This window comes from Mytilus galloprovincialis, chromosome 5, assembly GCF_965363235.1.
Source record: "Mytilus galloprovincialis chromosome 5, xbMytGall1.hap1.1, whole genome shotgun sequence".
Classification (NCBI taxonomy): Eukaryota; Metazoa; Mollusca; class Bivalvia; order Mytilida; family Mytilidae; genus Mytilus; species Mytilus galloprovincialis.
The window spans coordinates 12,655,557-12,677,009 of NC_134842.1; the positions used below are offsets into that span (position 1 = coordinate 12,655,557).

Sequence of the window (21,453 nt, forward strand, 5' to 3'; positions counted from 1 at the left end):
TTTGAGCCCGATTATATAAGTATATGTTGATTAAAAAATCATATTTAATTTTGTTAAATAAAAAACGTTTTTCACTCCAAAATTGCAAAAATGTTCAATTTTCAGCAGTATTTTTTGAAAAACCGAAATCGACAACTAATATTTTTTTTGGCAAAATTTGATTCTCTGTCAATTAAAGAATGAAATATCTTCAAGGGAAAAAATCTCACCGTCAAAAATAAACTGTTGGATATGCCCTTAATATATCTCTTTCCTTTTCTTTTTCTAAAAATAGCATTTTCCAAAAAAAAAATACTTACTAAACATTTTGGAATAAGTGCATTTGACTAAGTGCTAAAATATTATATGTTGATGTTTATTCTCCTTTTTGTTATTAATATGTTTTTCTTGATATTTTACTTAAAAGAGGGACAAATATATCAGAGGGACAGTCAAACTCATACATCGAAAATAAACTGACAAGGCAACTAAAAAGACAAACAGACAAATAATAGAACAGAAGAAACAACATAGAAAACCAAAGACTTAGCAACACGAAACCCACAAAAAAAACTGGGGATTACATTGATGCATCTATTGAATTTATATCTAGAGAATAATTAAGCCACAAATATACTAGACAACATGTTCAGAAAAAAGATTGGTTTTATATTAATATCTTAATTGTAAACCAATGTGAAGGACTTTGCATAACCAAATGATGGAAGAAACTTGGTATTTCATGGCACTTTCGTATTTCAAATATATGAGGAAAATTCCAAATGTGTGCATATTTTTTCTGGAAAATCACTAAAAACACCTGCACAGATTTGCATTCGTAGTAATTTCTTACTGACAACCATAATTGACTTGATACAAAATAGCCAAATTCGTATCGAAAAGTGACAGATAAATTATAACTTCATAAAACGTTTTGTAGCTTGGTTTTCAAATTGTCCAAAATGTTGGGTTTTTTTTGTATTAACCTTCAGCAGGAATGCATTTGAATAAAAATCCAAAAGCCATTGCTGTAACAAAACAACAATAGTCGAAGTTCTTTATGGACAAACTGGGCCTATTAATGATAGTCAGTTACATGTAGGGTAAAATTTGCATATAGGCCTTGGAACATTGGTTTTTGTAAACAATTTTTTAATTTATCAACATAGAAAAATGTGACTATCGTCCAGTCGGACAAGAAAATATAAGAAAATTCTAAAATTTAAAACAGTCATATTAAAAAAAAAACTAACAGATTTGCAAAATTGTCTGACTTGTTTTGTGTTATTTGTTTTCAGTAACACCTTGTACCAGTCAACCTTGTCTTCATGGTGGCAGTTGTTCAACTTCACAAAACAGCTTCAATTGTAATTGTTCAGATGGATACTCAGGCAAACTATGTGAAGGTATCTGCAATTGGAAACAACAATTTAAAAGATAAAACAAGACAGTGACTATGGCATACAATTTGTGGATAATCTTGCAAATTTTGTGAATATTTTATAAGATGGATAAATGCCCTTAATAAAGTTAACTGTCAGAAGACATGGTTGCATTTTTATTGATATTTTTCAAAATAATATTGATTGTAAAAAAAAACTGAACTGTGTACGTTATAATGGTCATATCAAGCAAACTAACAGTTTTTCTTTTTTATATAGATTATAACGTTGGTTTTCCCGTTTGAATGGTTTACCCTAGTAATTTTAGGGCCCTGCATAGCTTGTTGTTCGGTGTGAGCCAATGCTCCGTGTTGAAGACCGTACCTTGACCTATAATGGTCTACTTTTATAAATTGTGACTTGGATTGAGAGTTGTCTTATTGGAACTCATAACACATCTTACTATATCTATAGGATATATTCAATATAAGTGTACACAATGCCTAATTGATTGAATGTTTATTGCTGAATATCCAGTGAAAATTATTTAATGCATGTTCACACAAGAACAAATTAACCATAAATACATTGAAAAGAAAAATAGAAAAATAAATGAAATGTAAAAACTTAAATATATTGCGTTGTATTTACTATCTTCTAATCTGATAAATGGATTGAGATGAAAAGTCAGGACAACAAACAAAACATGATTGAATCCCATATGAACTCTAGCAGAACCCATGCATACCGTATTATATTGTCTAACAGAGTCAATGTCTACTGCTATCATGTATCACCATGCGAATTAACCGCTTCATTTATGTTTCAGTTACACCATGCAGCAGTACTCCTTGTGTAAATTCTGGAACATGTTTAACTGCTGATGGAAGCTACATTTGTGTTTGTCCCAAAGGATATTCTGGCAAGCTATGTGAAGGTATCATGTACAGAATAGTATTTCTTAAGCGTTCAGTACAACTAACACAACATTCAAAAACGTTTACATTTTCAAATTCGATCAAGTTTCAGGTTAAGATAATTCACCTGACAAATGGCTACTTAATTTCGGGATGTCTTATTGATAGTAAGATCTTATTATCAGTCGGGTATTGCGTGATGGCTCGTTTATAACTTATCAATATATATTTATTAATGACCACACTAGAGGTCACAATTTTAGACAAATCTGCAGAACCCTTCCGTTGTACCAGAGATCACCCCTCTTTTTGGTTGAGTTGTGTAGCTCAGTCTTTAGTTTTCAATATTTTATCAGTTTGTTTTCGACGAATTAGTTTGAATATTCCTTTGGTATCTTCTGCATATCTTTTCATTTAAAATTAAAATCGTAAAAGAGGGACGAAAGATACCAGAGGAACAGTCAAACTCATAAATCGAAAATAAACTGACAAAGCCACGGCTAAAAATGAAAAAGACAAACAGACAAACAATAGTACACATGACACAGTATAAAAAAACTAAAGAATAAACAACACGAACCCCACCAAAAACTAGGGGTGCTCTCAGGTGCTCCGGAAGGGTAAGCAGATCCTGCTCCACATGTGGCACCCGTCGTGTTGCTTAGGTGATAACAAATCCGGTAAATAGTCTAATTTGGTAGGTCACATTCATGAAGGGGAAGGGGATTGTAGTTACGACGTAAGGAACATATCGGATATCAATTGTGAAACAGTTATTCCATAACGGTCAACCAACTTATCGATACGTCAAAAAGGAAAAAAAAAGCATAAAAATAAGGATGTTGTACCTGTGTTCTTTTGAAATTTTATGTTACAAAATTTGAAAAATATTTCAAATTCATGAATATATCTACCTCATGCAAAGTACTGGTTCATTGCTCGTTTAAAAAGTTTGAATCTCTTATGGTTCATCGTATCTTGTTTCTTTTGATAAGCTATGATTTTAAGATACGTTAAGGTCGAGCATCAAGAAAGAGATATTAATTGTCGATTAAGGCATATGTTGCAGACCAATTGGTACCATTAATGTTATGTTATAGCCTACACAAACTTTTTTCGTGTTTTTAATCTATATCAACCTGGTCAAACCATGTGTATTGTCTCCTTTCCGCTAAGCAGATATTGTATAGATATATTGCCTCGAAATAAGAATAATGTATTCGAGTATCATGACATATCTTTCAGTAGATTCGTTTCTTGTAAACAGGCACGTTCATTAATGGCAACATTAGCTTTCTAACGTTCAAATCTCGTCAATCAATTTAGACATCACGGTGACACACCATACCTAACCATCATCATTATTATGATCTACTTTTGTATTTTGAATTAAAATCAATTTCACAGATGACCCATGTAAAGGTTTTTCTTGTAAAAATGGAGGAACAAAGTCTGTATCGGGAACAACCTGTCAGTGCACGTGTAGAGGTGGCTTCTATGGATCAACATGTCAAGGTAACTATTATTTTTCATGGGTTCATGATCTATTGTTATTCAATTGTTGTTGTAAATAATTCTGTAAAGAAGTTCTAAATCGCAGGGAAAACATAGCATTAGTTCCATGAAAAAAAGCTAAATAAAGATTTTTTACTGAAAAGAAATTTAATTTGATGAATAAATCGTAAGAAAAGGGTAAAATATCTTAAATGCCACACATTGTATATCAATTTAGTTGTTTTGCTGTAATTTTTAAACATATAGTGAGAGTTCACGACTGTTTAATTGAGTGATTGTTCGCTATATACCTTTGTATGAGCATAACTGTTATCAGAATATATATATATATAATTTTTTGTTTGTAACCTGTTCAATAGAAGATCGTTAACTAAATGATACATTTAATATCAAAGAATAATGATGTAAAAATGTTTGATTGCTAATAATACTGAATTGTATCAACATGGCTTGAATATTTAATTTTGCATTTCAGCCGATTTCAATGAGTATATAGCTAAAGGTAATAACTTCGGTTACCTTACTTGCTAGCTAAACCGTGAAATCATTGCAAGGTAAGGTATACTACCCTCCTTTCGAAGTAGCCTAGTCCTACAGACTGATAGATTGGTTATCTGTCGGACTAGTCTACTCTTCAAGGAGGATAGTTTTTCTAACCTAACAATTACTTCACGGTTCAGCTAGCAAGCAAGATAGACAAAGATACTATCTTTGCCAACATACTCATTGAAATCGGCTGTTATATGTAAGCAACAAGGGAATCAAACAATAAAATTGAGAATGCATATAAAGAATGTGTCAAAGAGACAACAACCCGATCACAAAGCAAACAACAGCCGATATTTTTCCTATTTGCAGTAACACCTTGCAGCAATCAGCCTTGTTTGCATGGTGGTAACTGTTCTATATCTGGAAAAAGCTATGCTTGTGACTGTCAAGCGGGATATTCTGGCAAATCATGTTTGGGTAAGTATTGAATTTCATTTTAATTGAAGACATAGTTTGTTTTGTTTTAGCTTGTTATCATTCCGTGCTGATACTTAACTGTCGCAAGAGGGAGAACAGATGTTACAGCCACAGTCTATGTGGGCGTGTCCTAAGTGAGGAGTCTGTAACTTGGTAGTTCTAGTTTGTTGCTATCATATAAGCATTGAGTCAATTGTTTTGCATAGATAGTTATTGTGTTGTTCAGACACCATGACCTACGAGTGTTTTTAGTCGAAAGTTTTTTTTTGAGGAAAAAATGTCAAAGGTGAGAAAAAAAATTTGAATTGGTCTATATATAGATTCCATCATTACAACATGTGTGTTACGATATTTCCCTGCCTCGAGACATTAAATTTTAATATTTAAAGCGGGAGGCTTGCCGAGTTTTTTTTTCTCATTATTTCAATTTAACTATTGAGAGTGGAGAAATATCGTAATACACGAGTTATAGTTGTTGAATCTGATTCTCTAATGATTTATATCCTTCCTTTTCAAAGACTTGCAAAAAGTTGTGTTCTTTAAATGTAACGTCATCATGCATGGTCGCCTTTTCTCAGGAACTCACACTAGAAAATTCAGAAGACAATAACAAAAATTTAACGTCATAATTAAATTTCGACCAATCTTTTACCGAGAACAGATATTTCACTACTGAGGAGAAATAGTTTTCCCTCAACGCTGAAGGAATGTGAAAAAATGTGAAAAATTGAGAAAAGAGTTTGTCGCACAATCTCGATCATATAATTTTCCCCTTAGTCAAACGATATTCGTGCCAACTTTATGTGCTTCATATTTTTCAAAATGAACTGCATCGGTTGTTCTGGTAATAACATCATAATTAATATAAAATGTGAACATTGTACCTGTATCGTGTAATATTTTATGATATAACTTCGTTCCAGTGACACCATGCAGCAGTAACCCTTGTTTAAATTCAGGTTCATGTTATATTGATAATAGCAGCTACGCATGTGTTTGTTCAATGGGATATACAGGAAAAACATGTGAAGGTAATATAATCGACTTCTAGCCTACAAGTGTTTGCTCTTTATCCTGTTAAAAAAGTTCAAAATTTAAATCACAGAAACAGAGATTTAAAATTTCAAACACTTTCAGTTGTTTTCCATTGATTTAATATGTTTGAGCTTTTGATTTTTGCCAATTTAGCTTTATCTGGTCTGATCTAAGATTTATTTTACGAATTTACGTACACCGGGCACCACACAGCATCTACAAAGAACTTATCTTAACGATATTTGGTTTTGAATTGTTAGCCCTGGTTTTCAAATGACAGTTCTATAAACTCATCATAGATACCAGGATTGAAATTTAGTATTTGCGCCATTCAGTCTTTTACTGCATTAAAGATGTCAAAATAGTAGATACTTTAGCTATTAATAAGAGAGTTCCTATTATCAGCACGTCAAATTGATCGTGTAAGGCGTTCATGTAAAACCTACATCACTGAAATCTTGTTATGGTCAAGATAAAATTAAAACACTAATATTAAAATGTTAGAGCACTTGATTGACACGAAAAGAGCACACGAAAGAATATATATTACTGAAAACTAATATATGAACATGCACGGTATGCAAAATTTGTTTTGTTTGCGTGTAATCAGTCCTAAGAAACTTAATTTTACAGTTGATCCATGTGCTGGTTTTCCTTGCGATAATGGAGGAACAAAATCTGTTTCGGGAACAGCCTGTCAGTGTACATGTAGAAGTGGCTTCTCTGGATTATCATGTGAAGGTATTTCTGATTATTTTATGTGGGCGTTTCTGTTACTCAAAGTTGCTTTCATTTCATTTTCGTTAAATACAATTATCTACAAACCCTGTCAATCCCTATTATAGACCAAACTACCATTTATAAATTGATGATGTATATAAACATAGTTAAAGTACAATTACAGTGACAAATAATCAATTCACAGCCTTACTTTTATACTAGCAAATTAACTAGTAAATCGACATGTAAATTGATATAATTTGAATATGGCATTATGTTTTTATGATACATCTGCATCTAGTCAAATACCCATTGTACTTGTGCAAGCAATGCAACTGAGAAAAATCCCTACAAGAGAAAACAAATTTGAATAAGTGAAATCTAAAATTTAAAATGTAAAAAGCATGGTTTACACAAGATGATTGATTATCTTTTTCCTAAAGTGTCACAAATTAAACATGATACAAGATACTGTTGGAGTTCATACATTTCTCGTAGTTTGTAAATAAACTCATCATAGATACCAGGACTAAATTTAGTATACACATTTCTCTTAGTTTGTATGTTCCTCTTAATTGGTTTGCAACTTTTTACATGATTTAATTTGATTGTTTTCCGCAGTAACGCCATGTAGTAACCAGCCTTGTTTAAATGATGGTAGTTGCTCTATCTCAGGACACAGTTTCAGTTGTAATTGTTCAAAGGGATATTCGGGCAAATCATGTGAAGGTGAGTTATAATATATTTCAAGAACACATGGCTGACTACGTGGTATGGGCTTTCTCATTGTTGAATGCCTTACGATCACATATAGTTGTTAATTGCTGTGTCATGTGTGCACTTGTAGAGAGTTGTCTCATTGGAAATCAACGTCTTCTTTTTATATAACACCATTTGAAAACACTGTTTAATTTTTTTGAAGTTATTTTTGTACTTGATAGCAATTTTATTTCCTGATGAAGGAAAAGAGATTGGTTTATTTCTTCTTGTTAAAAATAAAATATCAAATCACCCACTACAGGCGCGTTATACGTTTTTCAGGTAAGTATTAACCGTAAACGAAGTACATAAGGACTTTTAAATAGCTGTTTTCAAGCAGTTTGGAAAGTGCAAACATATTTTAAAGAATGTATGGTCTTTTTCATGAGCGGGTTTTATTGTCAACAGGATAACTGTAACAATATCGATCTAAACATAATACATATGATATTATTTTGGATTCCTAAATCTTTGAATAGATCATAATTTATGTTGTTTTCTTTTTTTTTAGGTAAAATTGTTATTATAAATAAGATGGATATATATGAACGTAAAATAAACTACGCGATACAATTATATTGTGGTTTTCTTTTTATCTCTTGCTTCAGTGACACCATGCAGCAGTAGTCCGTGTGTGAATTCCGGATCATGCTTAAATGTAAATGGCAGCTATCTATGTGTTTGTCCTAAAGGATACTCTGGCAATGTGTGTCAAGGTAAAAATTACTGATCATATTAGTGTCATTATATTCAGTTTGATGCGATTATTATACTAGTGAGAGGTTTAGCTAGCTATACAATCAGGTACAATTCACCATTGTCAACATAAGAAAATACCTGTACCAAGTCAAGGAAATGACAGTTGTTATCCATTCGTTTGAAGTGTTTGATGTTTTTGGTTTTACCATTTGAATAGGGATTTTTCCTCGGAGTTCAGTACTGTTGTGATTTATTTACATATAGAAATAGCATAGACAACAAAATATATCAAAACTCATTTTGATATAAGTTATATTATAGAAGATAATCGAAAGATAGCAATAACAACAGTTTTCATCTCAGTTAGTACGAAATCTTATTTATTTGAATTTTAAACTCTTTACAATAAAAAAACAGAAATGGGTGGTAAGAATGTTATTGCATTTGGGGTTGAACACCCTGATATATATCTCAATCAATTTTTCAGTTGATCCTTGTGATGGTGTTCCTTGTGATAATGGAGGAACAAAAACTATATCAGGAAGAACTTGTCAGTGTTCTTGTAGACGTGGCTTCTCTGGATCATCATGTGAAGGTATTTGTGGCTTTTTTAATGTGGGCGTTTATGTTAATTCAAGTTGCTTTCATTTTCATAATAAAATTATTAACTAAGGCCTTCGATCCATATGATAGACCTAACTACAATTTGTAAATTGTAAAAAAAATTTATAAATAGTTATCAAAGGTACCAGGATTATAATTTAGTACGCCAGACGCGCGTTTCGTCTACATAAGACTCATCAGTGACGCTCATATCAAAGTATTTATAAAGCCAAACAAGTACAAAGTTGAAGAGCATTGAGGATCCACAATTCCAAAAAGTTGTGCCAAATACGGCTAAGGTAATCTATGCCTGGGATAAGAAAATCCTTAGTTTTTCGAAAAATTCAAAGTTTTGCAACCGGAAATTTATTAATAATAAGTGTGGACTACTGGGCTGGTGATACCCTCGGGGACGAAACGTCCACCAGCAGTGGCATCGACCCAGTTGATAATGTATAATTCCAGTGACAAATAATCGATTCATAGCCTTAAGGTAGCACAATACAAAGATTTTTCATCCCCAATCAGACATCTTTAAACTGATGTAATTCCACTCATCTGTCTTTAAATTTAATAAATGAGGTACAAAAAGAAAGAAGAAGGATTAATCTTTCAAATTGAGATAATTTCATTATGACTTAATTGATACATAATTAATTGTTTTGTATAAGTTGCCATATTGTGATGTCCATACTTGAATGAATTTAGCTTCTTTGTTATTCATAGCATCACAAAATATTTTATAGACTCTTGCACAAGACAGTTTGACCTCCAAAATCATGTCTCAGATTTTTCCTATTGTATTTCATTCTATCATAAATCGTCAATGAAGTTTGCAACATCAATTCATAAGAGACCACTTAATTTAATTGAGTATAAAATTTGTTCTATTGATGTTTTTGGAAATCTGAGACACAGTTTTGGAGGTCAAGCTGTGTTGTACAAGAATCTACAACATATTTTTGGGATGCTATGAAGAACAAAGACGCTTCATCGGAAGGTACCAAGAACTTGTTAATAAATATTCCGTATCAACTTCACAAATAATACAAGATGGTCTTGAAGTATAGATTTTGCGTACTGACGTTGGTTATCATCTTAATAAGGTGTTATAGTATTCGTTTATTTGTCTTTATTAATATTACTTTTACTGTTAAGTCAGTTTTTTTTATATATTCATTTGACGTGACTCTGTGCTGATGTAAACCATCATACTATGAACGACAAAATTATTTTATTTACAAATACTACTTTTACTAAAGTATCTTGTCATACTCTGAATGACAAAACTATTTTATTTATTAATACCACTTTTTCTGTTAAGTCTGTTTTTATGATATACATTTGACGTGACTCTGTACTTATGTATCCCGTCATACTTTGAACCAACTAATTAATTTATTAATTATTATTACTTTCACTGTTAAGTCTGTGTTTTGTTATATCTACTTTACGTGACTCTGTATTTATACTGTATACTAATCTGTAAATTCCGCCTCTGTCAGGCGCACACCATACGGTGTAACTTGGTTGTTGCTATATTCAGGGGCTCAATCACACCTTAACTACATGATTTATTATGGGTTTCATCATGAACTTTATGTTAACCAGGTATATACAAATAATGAACATTAAAGGGAAGTTAAAATATACTTTAATGGGAAGTTAATATATATTTTATTGTCAATTGTATAATGACGATAACTAGGTTATTTGAAGTAGCGAAAATCTTCTTTGATGTAGTGTATAACAATAACCTCTAGATACACATTCAATATTAGAGATGATGGATTCGTCTAGGAATCCAAAGGATGAACAGTCAAGAGTAACTTAGAGTTGTAAGTCATCTGATGATAATATTTCATTATACACTTCCATATCAACACAGTCATATAACTTTACTAGTGTAATATTTAGGAAATGCTCCTTTATGTCTCTCAATTTTTCACAATATAAAAGGAAATATTTAATGTCCTCACTTCCTTTTGCCACATAATTTACATGCTGAATTAGTTCCACCAGATCTGTCGAACTTAGCTCTGTCATGTTGTAAGGTATAAGTTCCACACATGATTTTTGCTTTTATACTGGCCATAGTTGAAGGAAACGGCTCTGTTTCACAGCTATCCCAGACATTGTGGGTTTTTCCTTGAGTGATATTATTGACATTCAAAAACTTTAGAGATGACTTTGATTTTACACCAGAATTAAGAAGATCAATCCAATATGAATAGATAGATATTCTTACAATATTTTTCCACTCAATTTTTCCCGGTGGCACATTAATAAGATCATGTGGTGATGGTGGCCATACTGTTGTGTTAAGTCAACAATTTTGCCAAACCAACTATTTGAATCCCTTGGCATTACATCCAGTTGTCTTATAGCAACATCACGCTCGACAGAACCATGCAATTCAGCCTCAACTGGAATTTGACCGAGGAGTAAGTAGCCAGCACTAGTGGTAGTGCGCTCTGGCAAATGCTGGATCTTCTTTAGAAGCTTGGTGTAATATACGGAGAGTAATTTCATATCTGAAAGTATTATGGAGTCTACTCCGTACAAAAGTCTGGGTAGCACATAAATTTTCACCAGGTGCATAGAAATTTTATGGTTACGTCCATTCAATCCATGGAGCCCAGCTCCCATGAGGGCATACACTGTTTTCCTAGCTGTCTGAATTCGATTAGGTACACAATCGTACACACCATGTTTAGAATTGACATTATGATCTATACCAAGATGAGTCGCTTTTACAGAATTTTAAAGAGGTTGACCATTCAGTGTAAATAAATGTTCAGTTTTACTTCCATATTGTAGAGTACATGACTTCTGACTGCTAATTATGTAGCGATGTTTATTTGCATAATCAGACAAGACATTTAACATTGTTTGCATGTCATACGGGGTATTCCACAGTAAATAGAACCCAAGTGAGCACCAAGACCATTCCTTTCAAACGTTTTCAGTAGTGTGTTTATGAAGACCTTATAGGCAGTCGGGGACCAAACTCCACCCTGGCGAACACCCTGGAATTTGTGAAGTGGTTTTGATTTGATACTTTGCCACATTACAGAGGACTTCAAGTTCTTATACCACTCATTGAATAGTAACAAATTGTCACCGGTCATTCCACCTTTATACATCTCTCTCATTAGCCCAGAGTGCCACACAATATCAAAAGCTTTTTGAGCATCACTAAAGTTATGATTAATTGTTTTCCTTTAATTTCTTAGCTTCAGTCTTGAGTTCAGTTAAGATTAATGCTGCTACAGAAGGACATTCTCCAAATGTGAAGCCTTTTTGCAACCGACTTTGTTTATCTTTAATAATGTTCACATGTTTGATAGATGAAGTTTTTCCACTACTTTTCCAATAGTACTAGTTACGGTAATTTTACGATAAGATTAGACATTTCTCTAGGTTTGCCCCCGTTTTTGAATACTGGATAACATATACCACTTTTTAGATTAGATGGGAGGTTAATATGTTGAAATATAAAATTTACTTATTTCACAATAATTTTAATAACAGGTTGACCACCATATTTTAAATGTTCAATGGTAATAACTTGTTCATCAGCTGCTTTTCCGTTTTTGAAAGACATTATACACTTTCCCACAACATCCTCAGATAGAAATTCTAGGGGTTCTTTATTAGTGTTAAAAAGATCCTGTAGTATTTTAACATCATCTTCGACCAATTGTTTATAACTGTTATAAAAAAAATCATTATCAAAAGGGGTAGACAGTTCTTGAAAATAGTCAGCCCATGTTTCACAAATGGCTATAGAGTCACTAACAATCTTGTCATTATATCTAAGAACAGAGGTTGATATATAGTTGTGGTCCCATTGGCGTATGATAAGTTTATAAAATTGTTTTTGATCAGTTTCACGAAGTTCCATTATATTGATAAGGTTGTCTTGACGTTTAGATGCTTAAAGCTGTCGCTGAGCAGACCTGAGATCTTTTTTCGTTTGTTTAATTCCTTAAAATGTTTGTTACCTTTTTTTGGTTGACCAGCTTGTTTCAATTTCCAAAAACAATGTTTCTCTTTCCTAATGATATCCACAATATGTGGAGGCCAAACTCTGCCTTTCCTACGAGTACGTGTTCCAGAATTTTGTTTAGATGGGACAAGCTCCCTAGCTGTTTCAGCAACAATTTCACACAGATTATCTATAAAACTATCAAGCGATTCCAAATCTAAATTCTGGAGTTCAGAGTCAAGTTTATGGCTCACTTTTCTTTCATATTCATTTGTGTCAATTTTATTCCAGTCAATTTTCCGCACACACTTGTTTTCTGAATTAGTCGACTCATCAATAGACTTTTCCATTGGGACAATTATAGTGATTGGATCATGTGTATATGTGTTACACAGCTCTCTTGTCAGTACGTTATAGGATGTCACAATATCAGTATTAAGAATAAAGTAATCAATTTGTGAAGAGTCTTTCCCATTTAAATGAAAAAAATTATCTTGTTCTTTACAAAGTTTAGGTAAAGAGAGAGTATGTTCATTGGCAAATAGTTTAAAGTCAATATCTCTAGTATTACTACTGTTACGATGAAACGAGGCGTTCATATCTCCTCCGAGAATAATTGCATATGAGTCATTATATTTTTGAATAATTTCTGAAAGTTCACCCAATATCGCTTGGTAGTCATCACGGGAATATCCATTTTCTCTTGTTGGAAGGTATACACATAACAGAAGTATTGGTTTTGCTAGTTTTAATAAAAACCCCAATAATTATAGTTGGTTGCAATGTTTTTCTATACATAATTGAAACACCAGCATGACCCCGACGTCTTTGAATCGGAGTATCGAATTTATCATCATCAAAGTATTTAGTATATGAATTAAAAAGGTTAAAATCATCATGAATTCTATATTTATCTCTAGAATACAGCCAATGCTCTTGAAGCATAATAATGTCAAAATGTTCACTTAGATTTTGCAGATTTACATTGTTGCTTAAAAGTCCTTCAATGTTAAAAGATAAAATACGTAAACTATCTATACCATTAGCCTCATCTAACAAGTCCTGACCTGACCTAGACTTATCTCTTCCTAGTCGGAGGGTGCATGCACGGGAAACTCGGATAAGATTGACACACCTTTCGCTGTTGGTTTATCATTTCCCTGTTCAGTTGTGTATTTGCACAGATTGGCCATTTTGGAGATAATGTTATATTACGCATGTCTAAAAAAGTACTTTCAATACTACCTGAAGTTGCCTTTGCAGGGGGTTTTGCATTAAATAATCATCCATTTCATTTTCAAGGGGATAATTTATTATTACAACAGATTCATCCCGTCTGACTGGCGTACAGAAATCATTATAATGATCATTGCAAAAATTATGTAGAGAACTGTTTTTCACATTTTCAGTTATATCAGATTGCATATTATCAGCCTGTTTATGTCTTCTATGGCGATTGTTATTGTTGTTACCTTGCGCTTTCGTCTGCCCCTTTGTTTCTCAGGGTTATGTTTGTTGTATATATGATGAATATGCATTTCATTAACTTTATCTTGTACGTTTTCCATTTTATTATCTTGCTTAATTATATCAAGTTCTAGTCTTAATTCTTTGTTCCTAAACCCAGACTTTTATGAAATCTTGCTCGGCACTCTGATGGCAATGAGATTGTACATTGTGTTTTTGTGAATTTTCAACTGATGGATAATCATCATTTTAGGATAATTCATTGGCAAGCTTCTGCTTATGTATACGGAGAGAATGCTCTAAGTCTAATTTATCACTTTCCAGAGTTATAATATATGACGTCCTAGTAGTGAATTCTTTTTGTAGGCTAGAAATATCAGTTTGTAACTTATAAATTATGGAGTCTTTAGCTCTTAATAACTTTTCTTTCTTACACAGGCAATCTTTAAGATGTGCAATTTCTTGTTCGTAAAAATATCTTTTACCCGTGTCACCAGGGTTGTTTGTGCTTTTTCCAATTTCAGAATGCGCATCTGGATCATGAGGAATATTCAGTTCATTTGGTACTATTCTTATGTCATGAATATCACCCAAGTTAGTTGATATAATTGACCTTTGTTTAGAGACGCTAGGTTTTTTTGGTTGGATTTCTACCCGTTGTTTTACTACATTAATACGTGTTTGATTCGCATCAGCAGTATTAGATATAGGCATTTTAGGTATAGTTTGTTCCATAACCTCAAACTTGACCTTTCTAAATTTTCACATGCGCTAGGTTTATTAGAGATGTTGAGTATAGGATTTTCTAGATTAGTAACAAGATGGTTGAGAACGATAGAGCCATCAGATTCATTCGCAACAGAGGCTTGTAAACTCATGCAGCTACAACAAACATATTGTGCTGAGTGGTCAGATTCATAGTATCTTATGTCTTTAGGTGATAGATGTTCGCACGAGTAATGAAGCCATTTATCGTATGTATCACACCCTATTGCTTTTGAAGAGAATTCACATTGAACGTTACACACAGGGAAAATATTGGCTGGGATTACTGAAATGGACTCATTGTCAATATGTTGTACACTTTTGAAATCACTAGAATTGGTGCATTTATTACTTGCATGGTCATTTGAACTATCAAGACTTTCAAGATAATGTTTACAGTAGTGCTTGATTGTATCATGTTGTATTGTTATACTATTTTTACTTATTGAGTCTGTTTGTTTTGTTCACGCATCGTTGACAATGTAATGGAATTTGATGCGACTGTCATACAAGTGAGAGGTTTAGCTAGCTATAAAACCAGGTTCAATCAACCATTTTCTACATAAGAAAATGCCTGTGCCAAGTCAGGAATATGACAGTTGTTATCCATTCGTTTGATGTGTTTGGACTTTTGATTTTGCCATTTGATTTTGGACTTTCCTTTTTGAATTTTCCTCGGAGTTCAGTATTTTTGTGTTTTTACTTTTTAATGCATTCAAGTGTGGACATCACAATATAGCAATTAATTACATAATAATTAATTATGTAATAATTATTTCATAATGAAATTATCACAATTTGAAAGATTAAACTTTCTTCTTTCTTTTGGTATCTCATTTATAAAATATAAAGAAGGATGTAATGAATTACATCAGTTTAAAGTTGTCTGATTGGGAGTGAAAACATCTTTGTATTGTGCTACCTTAATTTAATATCAGCATATCAACTAGTTAATCGACATGTAAATTGACATAATTTGAATACGACATTGTGTTTATAGGATACATCTGCATCTAGTCCGATACTCATTTTACAAGCAATTGAACTAAAAGAAATCCCTATAAGAGAAAACAAATTTAAATAAGTGTAATTTAATTTTAATATGTAGAAAGCATGATTTACACAAGATGATTGCTCAACTTTTTCTTATAAGTTTCAAACATGAAACATGATAAAAACTCCTGTTGGATTTCATGCAATTCTCTCAGTTTATATGTACCTCTTACTTGATTGGCAACTTTTATGAAATGATTTAATTTTAATGGTTTCTGAAGTAACGCCATGTAGTAACCAGCCTTGTTTAAATGATGGTAGTTGCTCTATATCGGGACACAGTTTCAGTTGCAATTGTCCAAAGGGATACTCGGGCACATTATGTGAAGGTGAGTTATAACATTTTGCAGAAGACATGGTATTAATTGAAAACACGATTTCATTTTTGAAAAGCAATCTAATGGTGATTTAATTCCCTGATGAATGAAATATAAAAGACATATTAAAAAGGGAATTGGTATGAATGCAAACGAGACAGCAATAGATTAAATGGTACACAAATAACCAATTATAGGTCACCGTACGGCTTTTAACAATGAGCAAAGCTTAAATTGAAAGTCAGTTATAAAGAACCCGAAACGACAAATGTAAAACAATCCATACGAGACAACTAACGTTCTAATTTATATAAAAAAAAAACGAAAAAAACAAATCAATAGCAAAAGAAAAAAAATACAGTTGCATTATACGTTATTCAAGTAAGATTGAAACGCATATAAAGTATAAGAGGATTTTTGAATAAATGTTTGAAAGTACTTTAAACAATATACAAATATTTCAAAGACTATATTATGTTTTTCCTTGAGGGAGCTGTATGTCAAAAGAAAGACTGTGTCAAAATCCATATAAAAAAAATATTATCTTTATTTAGATTCCCAAATTATAAACTTTGATTTTATTTAGCTGCAGAATTGTTCTCATAAATAAGAAAGTTCTATAGAAACATCAAACTAATTACGAGCTACAATTAAATTGTGCTTTTCTTTTTCTATTTTGCTTCAGTGACACCATGCAGCAGTAGTCCGTGTGCGAATTATGGATCCTGCTTAAATTTTAATGCCAGCTATCTATGTGTTTGTCCTAAAGGATACTCTGGCAAATCATGTGAAGGTACAAATAACTGATCAATGAATGTAAATAGCATAGAAAACAATAAGTATCCCCAAAAACAATTATGAGCTATATTATTTTCGGTAATGAATAAAAAAAAATTTAATACAGCTCTGATCATAGCTAGAAATCTTATCCATTTAAATTTTAAGCTTTTAACAATGAAAACAAAAATGAAATTTAGAGGTAAGAATTGTATTCTATACCGGGTTAAACACCCTGATATATATTTTAATAAATTTCACAGTTAATCCATGTGATGGTTTTTCCTGTGGAAATGGAGGAACAAAATCTGTATCAGGAACAACCTGTCAGTGTACATGTAGAAGTGGTTTCTCTGGATCAGCATGTGAAGGTATGCTGGGTTTTTTTCTGTTAACATTTTATTGTTAATCAATGCAACCATTTGAATTCTGTTTTGTATGAAAAATGTCTCAACCAGTATGACTTATCAAACAATATCTATAACGATGACCGATAAATAAATTGTAAAAACATCGGGATGACAAGCAATTATTTGAAAGTTATTATATTAACCATATTAGTACGTTATGAAGTTTATAGAAATGAGTATTGAGCTTATCTTAGCATAATGCAGTATACTATGATATACTAAGCTATAGATATCGTTCCGTAAAGCGGGTTACCAACTATTGTTGATTGAAACTAATTGTATTTGTTGAAGAAGTGCTAGTAATCATACTAAAAGTTTCAAGTTTTTTTTAACTCGTGTTGTGTTTTCTTTAGGGACGTTACACTACTACTAATCGTGTCTTAAGGTAGCACAATACAAAAATGTTTCATCACCAATCAGACATCTTTAAACTGATGTAATTCCACTCATCTTTCTTTAAATTTTATAAATGAGGCACCAAAAGAAAGCAGAAGGATTAATCTTTCAAATTGTGATAATTTCATTATGACATAATTATTACATAATTAATTGTTATGTAATTAGTTGCCATATTGTGATGTCCATACTTGAATGAATTTAGCTTCTTTGTTATTCATAGCATCCCAAATTTTTTATATAGATTCTTGCTCAACAAAGTTTGACCTCAAAAACTGTGTCTCAGATTTTTCCTATTGTATTTCATTCTCACATAAATCTTCAGTAAAGTTTGAAACATCAATTCATAAGAGACCACTAAATTCAATTGGGTATAAAATTTATTCTATTGATGTTTTTGGAAATCTGAGACACAGTTTTGGAGGTCAAGCTGTGTTATACAAGAATCTATAAAATATTTTGGGATACTGTGAAGAACAAAGACGCTAAATTTATTCAAGTGTGGACATTACAATATAGCAACTAATTACATAATGATTAATTATGTAATAATTATGTCATAATGAAATTATCACAATTTCAAAGATTAATCTTTCTTCTTTCTTTTGGTACCTCATTTATAAAATATAAAGAAGGATTAAATGAATTACATCAGTTTAAAGTTGTCTGATTGGGAGTTAAAAAATCTTTGTATTGTGCTACCTTAATATAAACACGCCAACTTAGCTTTTAACCAATGATAATTCTATAAAATGTATAGGAGGTAAGATAATTATCAGTTTACGAGATTTGAACATGTTGATCAACGGTAAAAAGACAAATACTCATTAACGATACTGAATTAATTACATTTGAAGCAAGGTGCGCGTTTCTTCCATAATAGGCGTATCAGCGACGCTTTTTAAAAAACATAACAGGCAAAATACAGGACGAAATTTAAGAGCATAGCTGGAGTCGCCCTACATTAACCCCCAGGTTAATTTTTCTTTTTTTGAAAAATAAAGTATCAGAATGGTATGCACAAATTTAAAATTTTCCCCAATACATGTTATCATATAAGTAATATTTCAAAAGGTTCCCAATAAAGGAATTATCTAACTAACTTTGGAGGCTGACATTTACTATTTACATTATTTGCAGTAACACCTTGCACAAGTCTGCCTTGTTTTCATGATGGTAGTTGTTCTATATCAGGGAACAGCTATAGCTGCAATTGCTCGAAGGGATATTCGGGAAAGTCATGTGAAGGTATGTTCAAGAAAATATTTATTCTCATGACAACTCTTAATTGTAAACAAAATTTCTTCTTTGTCAAGGCCTACACGTCCTAAATATGAGATGTAAGAAACTGGAGATTAAATGTTTAATATAATCGCTATTATTTGTAATTTTCCCTTCGATCTCTTTGTGTGATTATATTTTATGCCATGATCACGTGTGAGTTACAAATTGATCCCTAGAAACTAATGGCGCACGAGCCTTGTTATGTAACAAGGTACATCAGAATCACATGAAACTCGCGTACGTTAGATTTCCTTGTGCTGAACTTTATTTAAATAAAGCATACGTCAAATTATATCCTACGTAGTGACAAGAAAATTGACTCTAGCAATAAATTTAAGTTCAAAGAATTGTCCAATATTGTCTTAGTCAATATGAATAATGCAGTATTTTCCCAACACACAACTATTATAAATATATATAAATATATGCAAATAACTACTTAAAAATCTAAATAAATTGTTATATTTTTCAACTTTCCTCTAGTTACACCATGCAGCAGTAGCCCTTGTGTAAATTCTGGATCATGCCTGAATGCTAATGACAGCTATTTATGTGTTTGTTCAATCGGATACTCTGGCAAATTGTGTGAAGGTAAAAGTTAATGCTTATTATCATCACTATATGTACAAAATTAATAATAATAAAACATTTTTTATCAAGGTCTGGTTTGATTTAAATCATATTTATAAAACAATTGTTAAAAGATTATTGCAATTTCTATGTAAATAATGTTCTGGTCAGAGTAAATTCAAACACCGGAAGTTTTATGCAAGGAGATATTTTGAATATGAAACAAAATAACCAAATGTTTAGGTTTGTATATGACAGACAAGTGACGATTGTCTTCAGTGTGATAACAATACAACTGAACACCTGTAGTATCTGAAATTTATTGTCGGCTCGTAGCCTTCAAATCTTTGCACTTCATCAATGAGTGCAATACACAAAAAGTTCAATTTACAATTTCAAGGTTGTTCATTGTCCTGATAGTATTTTTAACAAACTTATGCATCCCTTGTATTTAAGTTTTCATTAAGAATTCAAAAATTAAAATATAAATATTTGAATAATTCAAATTAAAATATAACTATTTGAATAATTCAAATTAAATTATGCACTGTTTGAGATCTGAAATAATTTTACAGTTGATCCATGTAACGACTTTACATGTGAAAATGGAGGAACAAAAACTGTATCAGGAACAACCTGTCAGTGTACATGTAGAAGTGGCTTCTCTGGATTATCATGTGAAGGTACAAATTTTTTTTATGAAACTGTTCTGATCTGTTCTTTCGCTCTTAAGGTTTCATTTTCGTCGTAAGCAATTGTTTTTTTAAAATAACTTAAATCAGAATCAAACTATTATTTATAATTGATTTATTTTAATCATTTAAATTGGACATAATCTAATTTATCGCTTTTTTGTGCATTTTTCCTTTGATCTTTTTTTGTGATGATTTTTCATATTATGCTACTCGCTTGTGATGAAAAATTATCGCTAGAAACTAAGGAGGCACGTGGCGTTACTAATGAAATTGACGTCGTCATAGGTAAAATAACGATAAACAGATTATCATTGGTCATCTCAACTCGGTTGCTTTTCTCGCTTTCGCCGTGCTTGCTCAAGTGAGAAAATCAATCTCGTTGAGATGATCAACGATAATCTAGAAGTAATAAGACATTAAAACTGTAGTATTGTTCTTTAGTCAGATATCCTTAAAAAAAGATAAAGCAAAGCAAGGAGAGAAAAAATAGTTGTAAATGTTGTGAAAAAAGGAATATTCAAACATTGATGACAAAGATAACACAATAAAAGACTCCTTTTGAAATTCATGCGATTTTCAAAGTTCATGAAAGTGTATATGTTTTACCGGTTACTCACTTGACGAGACTAAAACATAGATTAACTACAATTGCATTACTTTAATTCTAGTTTATATGATGTGAAGTTGATGATACATACAACAACGTTTAGTTTTATGATTTATAGTGGAAAAACAAAGAATACGAGGTATTCATCAATGACGAAAAAATTGTTCATGTACAATACAAAACACACAAAAAGCAAAGGAATGGCGTTTTGTTGTTTTTCTTTATCTGAAAGTTACAGCTAGGTCTAAAACACTGAACAAGCGTCACTGCAATATTAAGACTACATATAGCACCGATGTGAGTTGAATTCGTTTCAAAATAATACCAACAGACTTTGTAAGAGGTATTTGGCATAACGTTAAGGATTCTTGGGTCTTCAATACTCTTCAACTTCGTATTTTGTTGGCTTTATAACTATTTAGATCTAACTGATGAGTCTTATGTAGACGAAACGCACGTCTGACATATTAAATTATAAGCCTGGCACCTTTGATAACTAGTAGCACCATCAAATTGACCTTGGTCAAAAAGAACATACTAGAAAGC

General features: G+C 31.9%; 1 protein-coding gene across 6 annotated transcripts in view; it reads left to right on the forward strand.

Moving 5' to 3' along the window:
- The window catches only part of LOC143075172 (uncharacterized), a 63,044-nt gene that overhangs the window by 14,404 nt on the left and 27,187 nt on the right, over positions 1–21,453 (forward strand). For 3 of the 6 annotated variants that reach the window (XM_076250503.1, XM_076250504.1, XM_076250505.1), the window contains 15 exons: positions 1,278–1,385; positions 2,191–2,298; positions 3,686–3,793; positions 4,652–4,759; positions 5,683–5,790; positions 6,428–6,535; positions 7,136–7,243; positions 7,882–7,989; positions 8,460–8,567; positions 16,073–16,180; positions 16,854–16,961; positions 17,209–17,316; positions 18,892–18,999; positions 19,519–19,626; positions 20,181–20,288. In XM_076250503.1, the coding sequence (XP_076106618.1) occupies positions 1,278–1,385; positions 2,191–2,298; positions 3,686–3,793; positions 4,652–4,759; positions 5,683–5,790; positions 6,428–6,535; positions 7,136–7,243; positions 7,882–7,989; positions 8,460–8,567; positions 16,073–16,180; positions 16,854–16,961; positions 17,209–17,316; positions 18,892–18,999; positions 19,519–19,626; positions 20,181–20,288 (1,620 nt within the window). The remainder of the gene's footprint in view (positions 1–1,277; positions 1,386–2,190; positions 2,299–3,685; positions 3,794–4,651; positions 4,760–5,682; positions 5,791–6,427; positions 6,536–7,135; positions 7,244–7,881; positions 7,990–8,459; positions 8,568–16,072; positions 16,181–16,853; positions 16,962–17,208; positions 17,317–18,891; positions 19,000–19,518; positions 19,627–20,180; positions 20,289–21,453) is intronic. The other 3 variants (XM_076250506.1, XM_076250507.1, XM_076250509.1) reach the window with 3 other exon arrangements.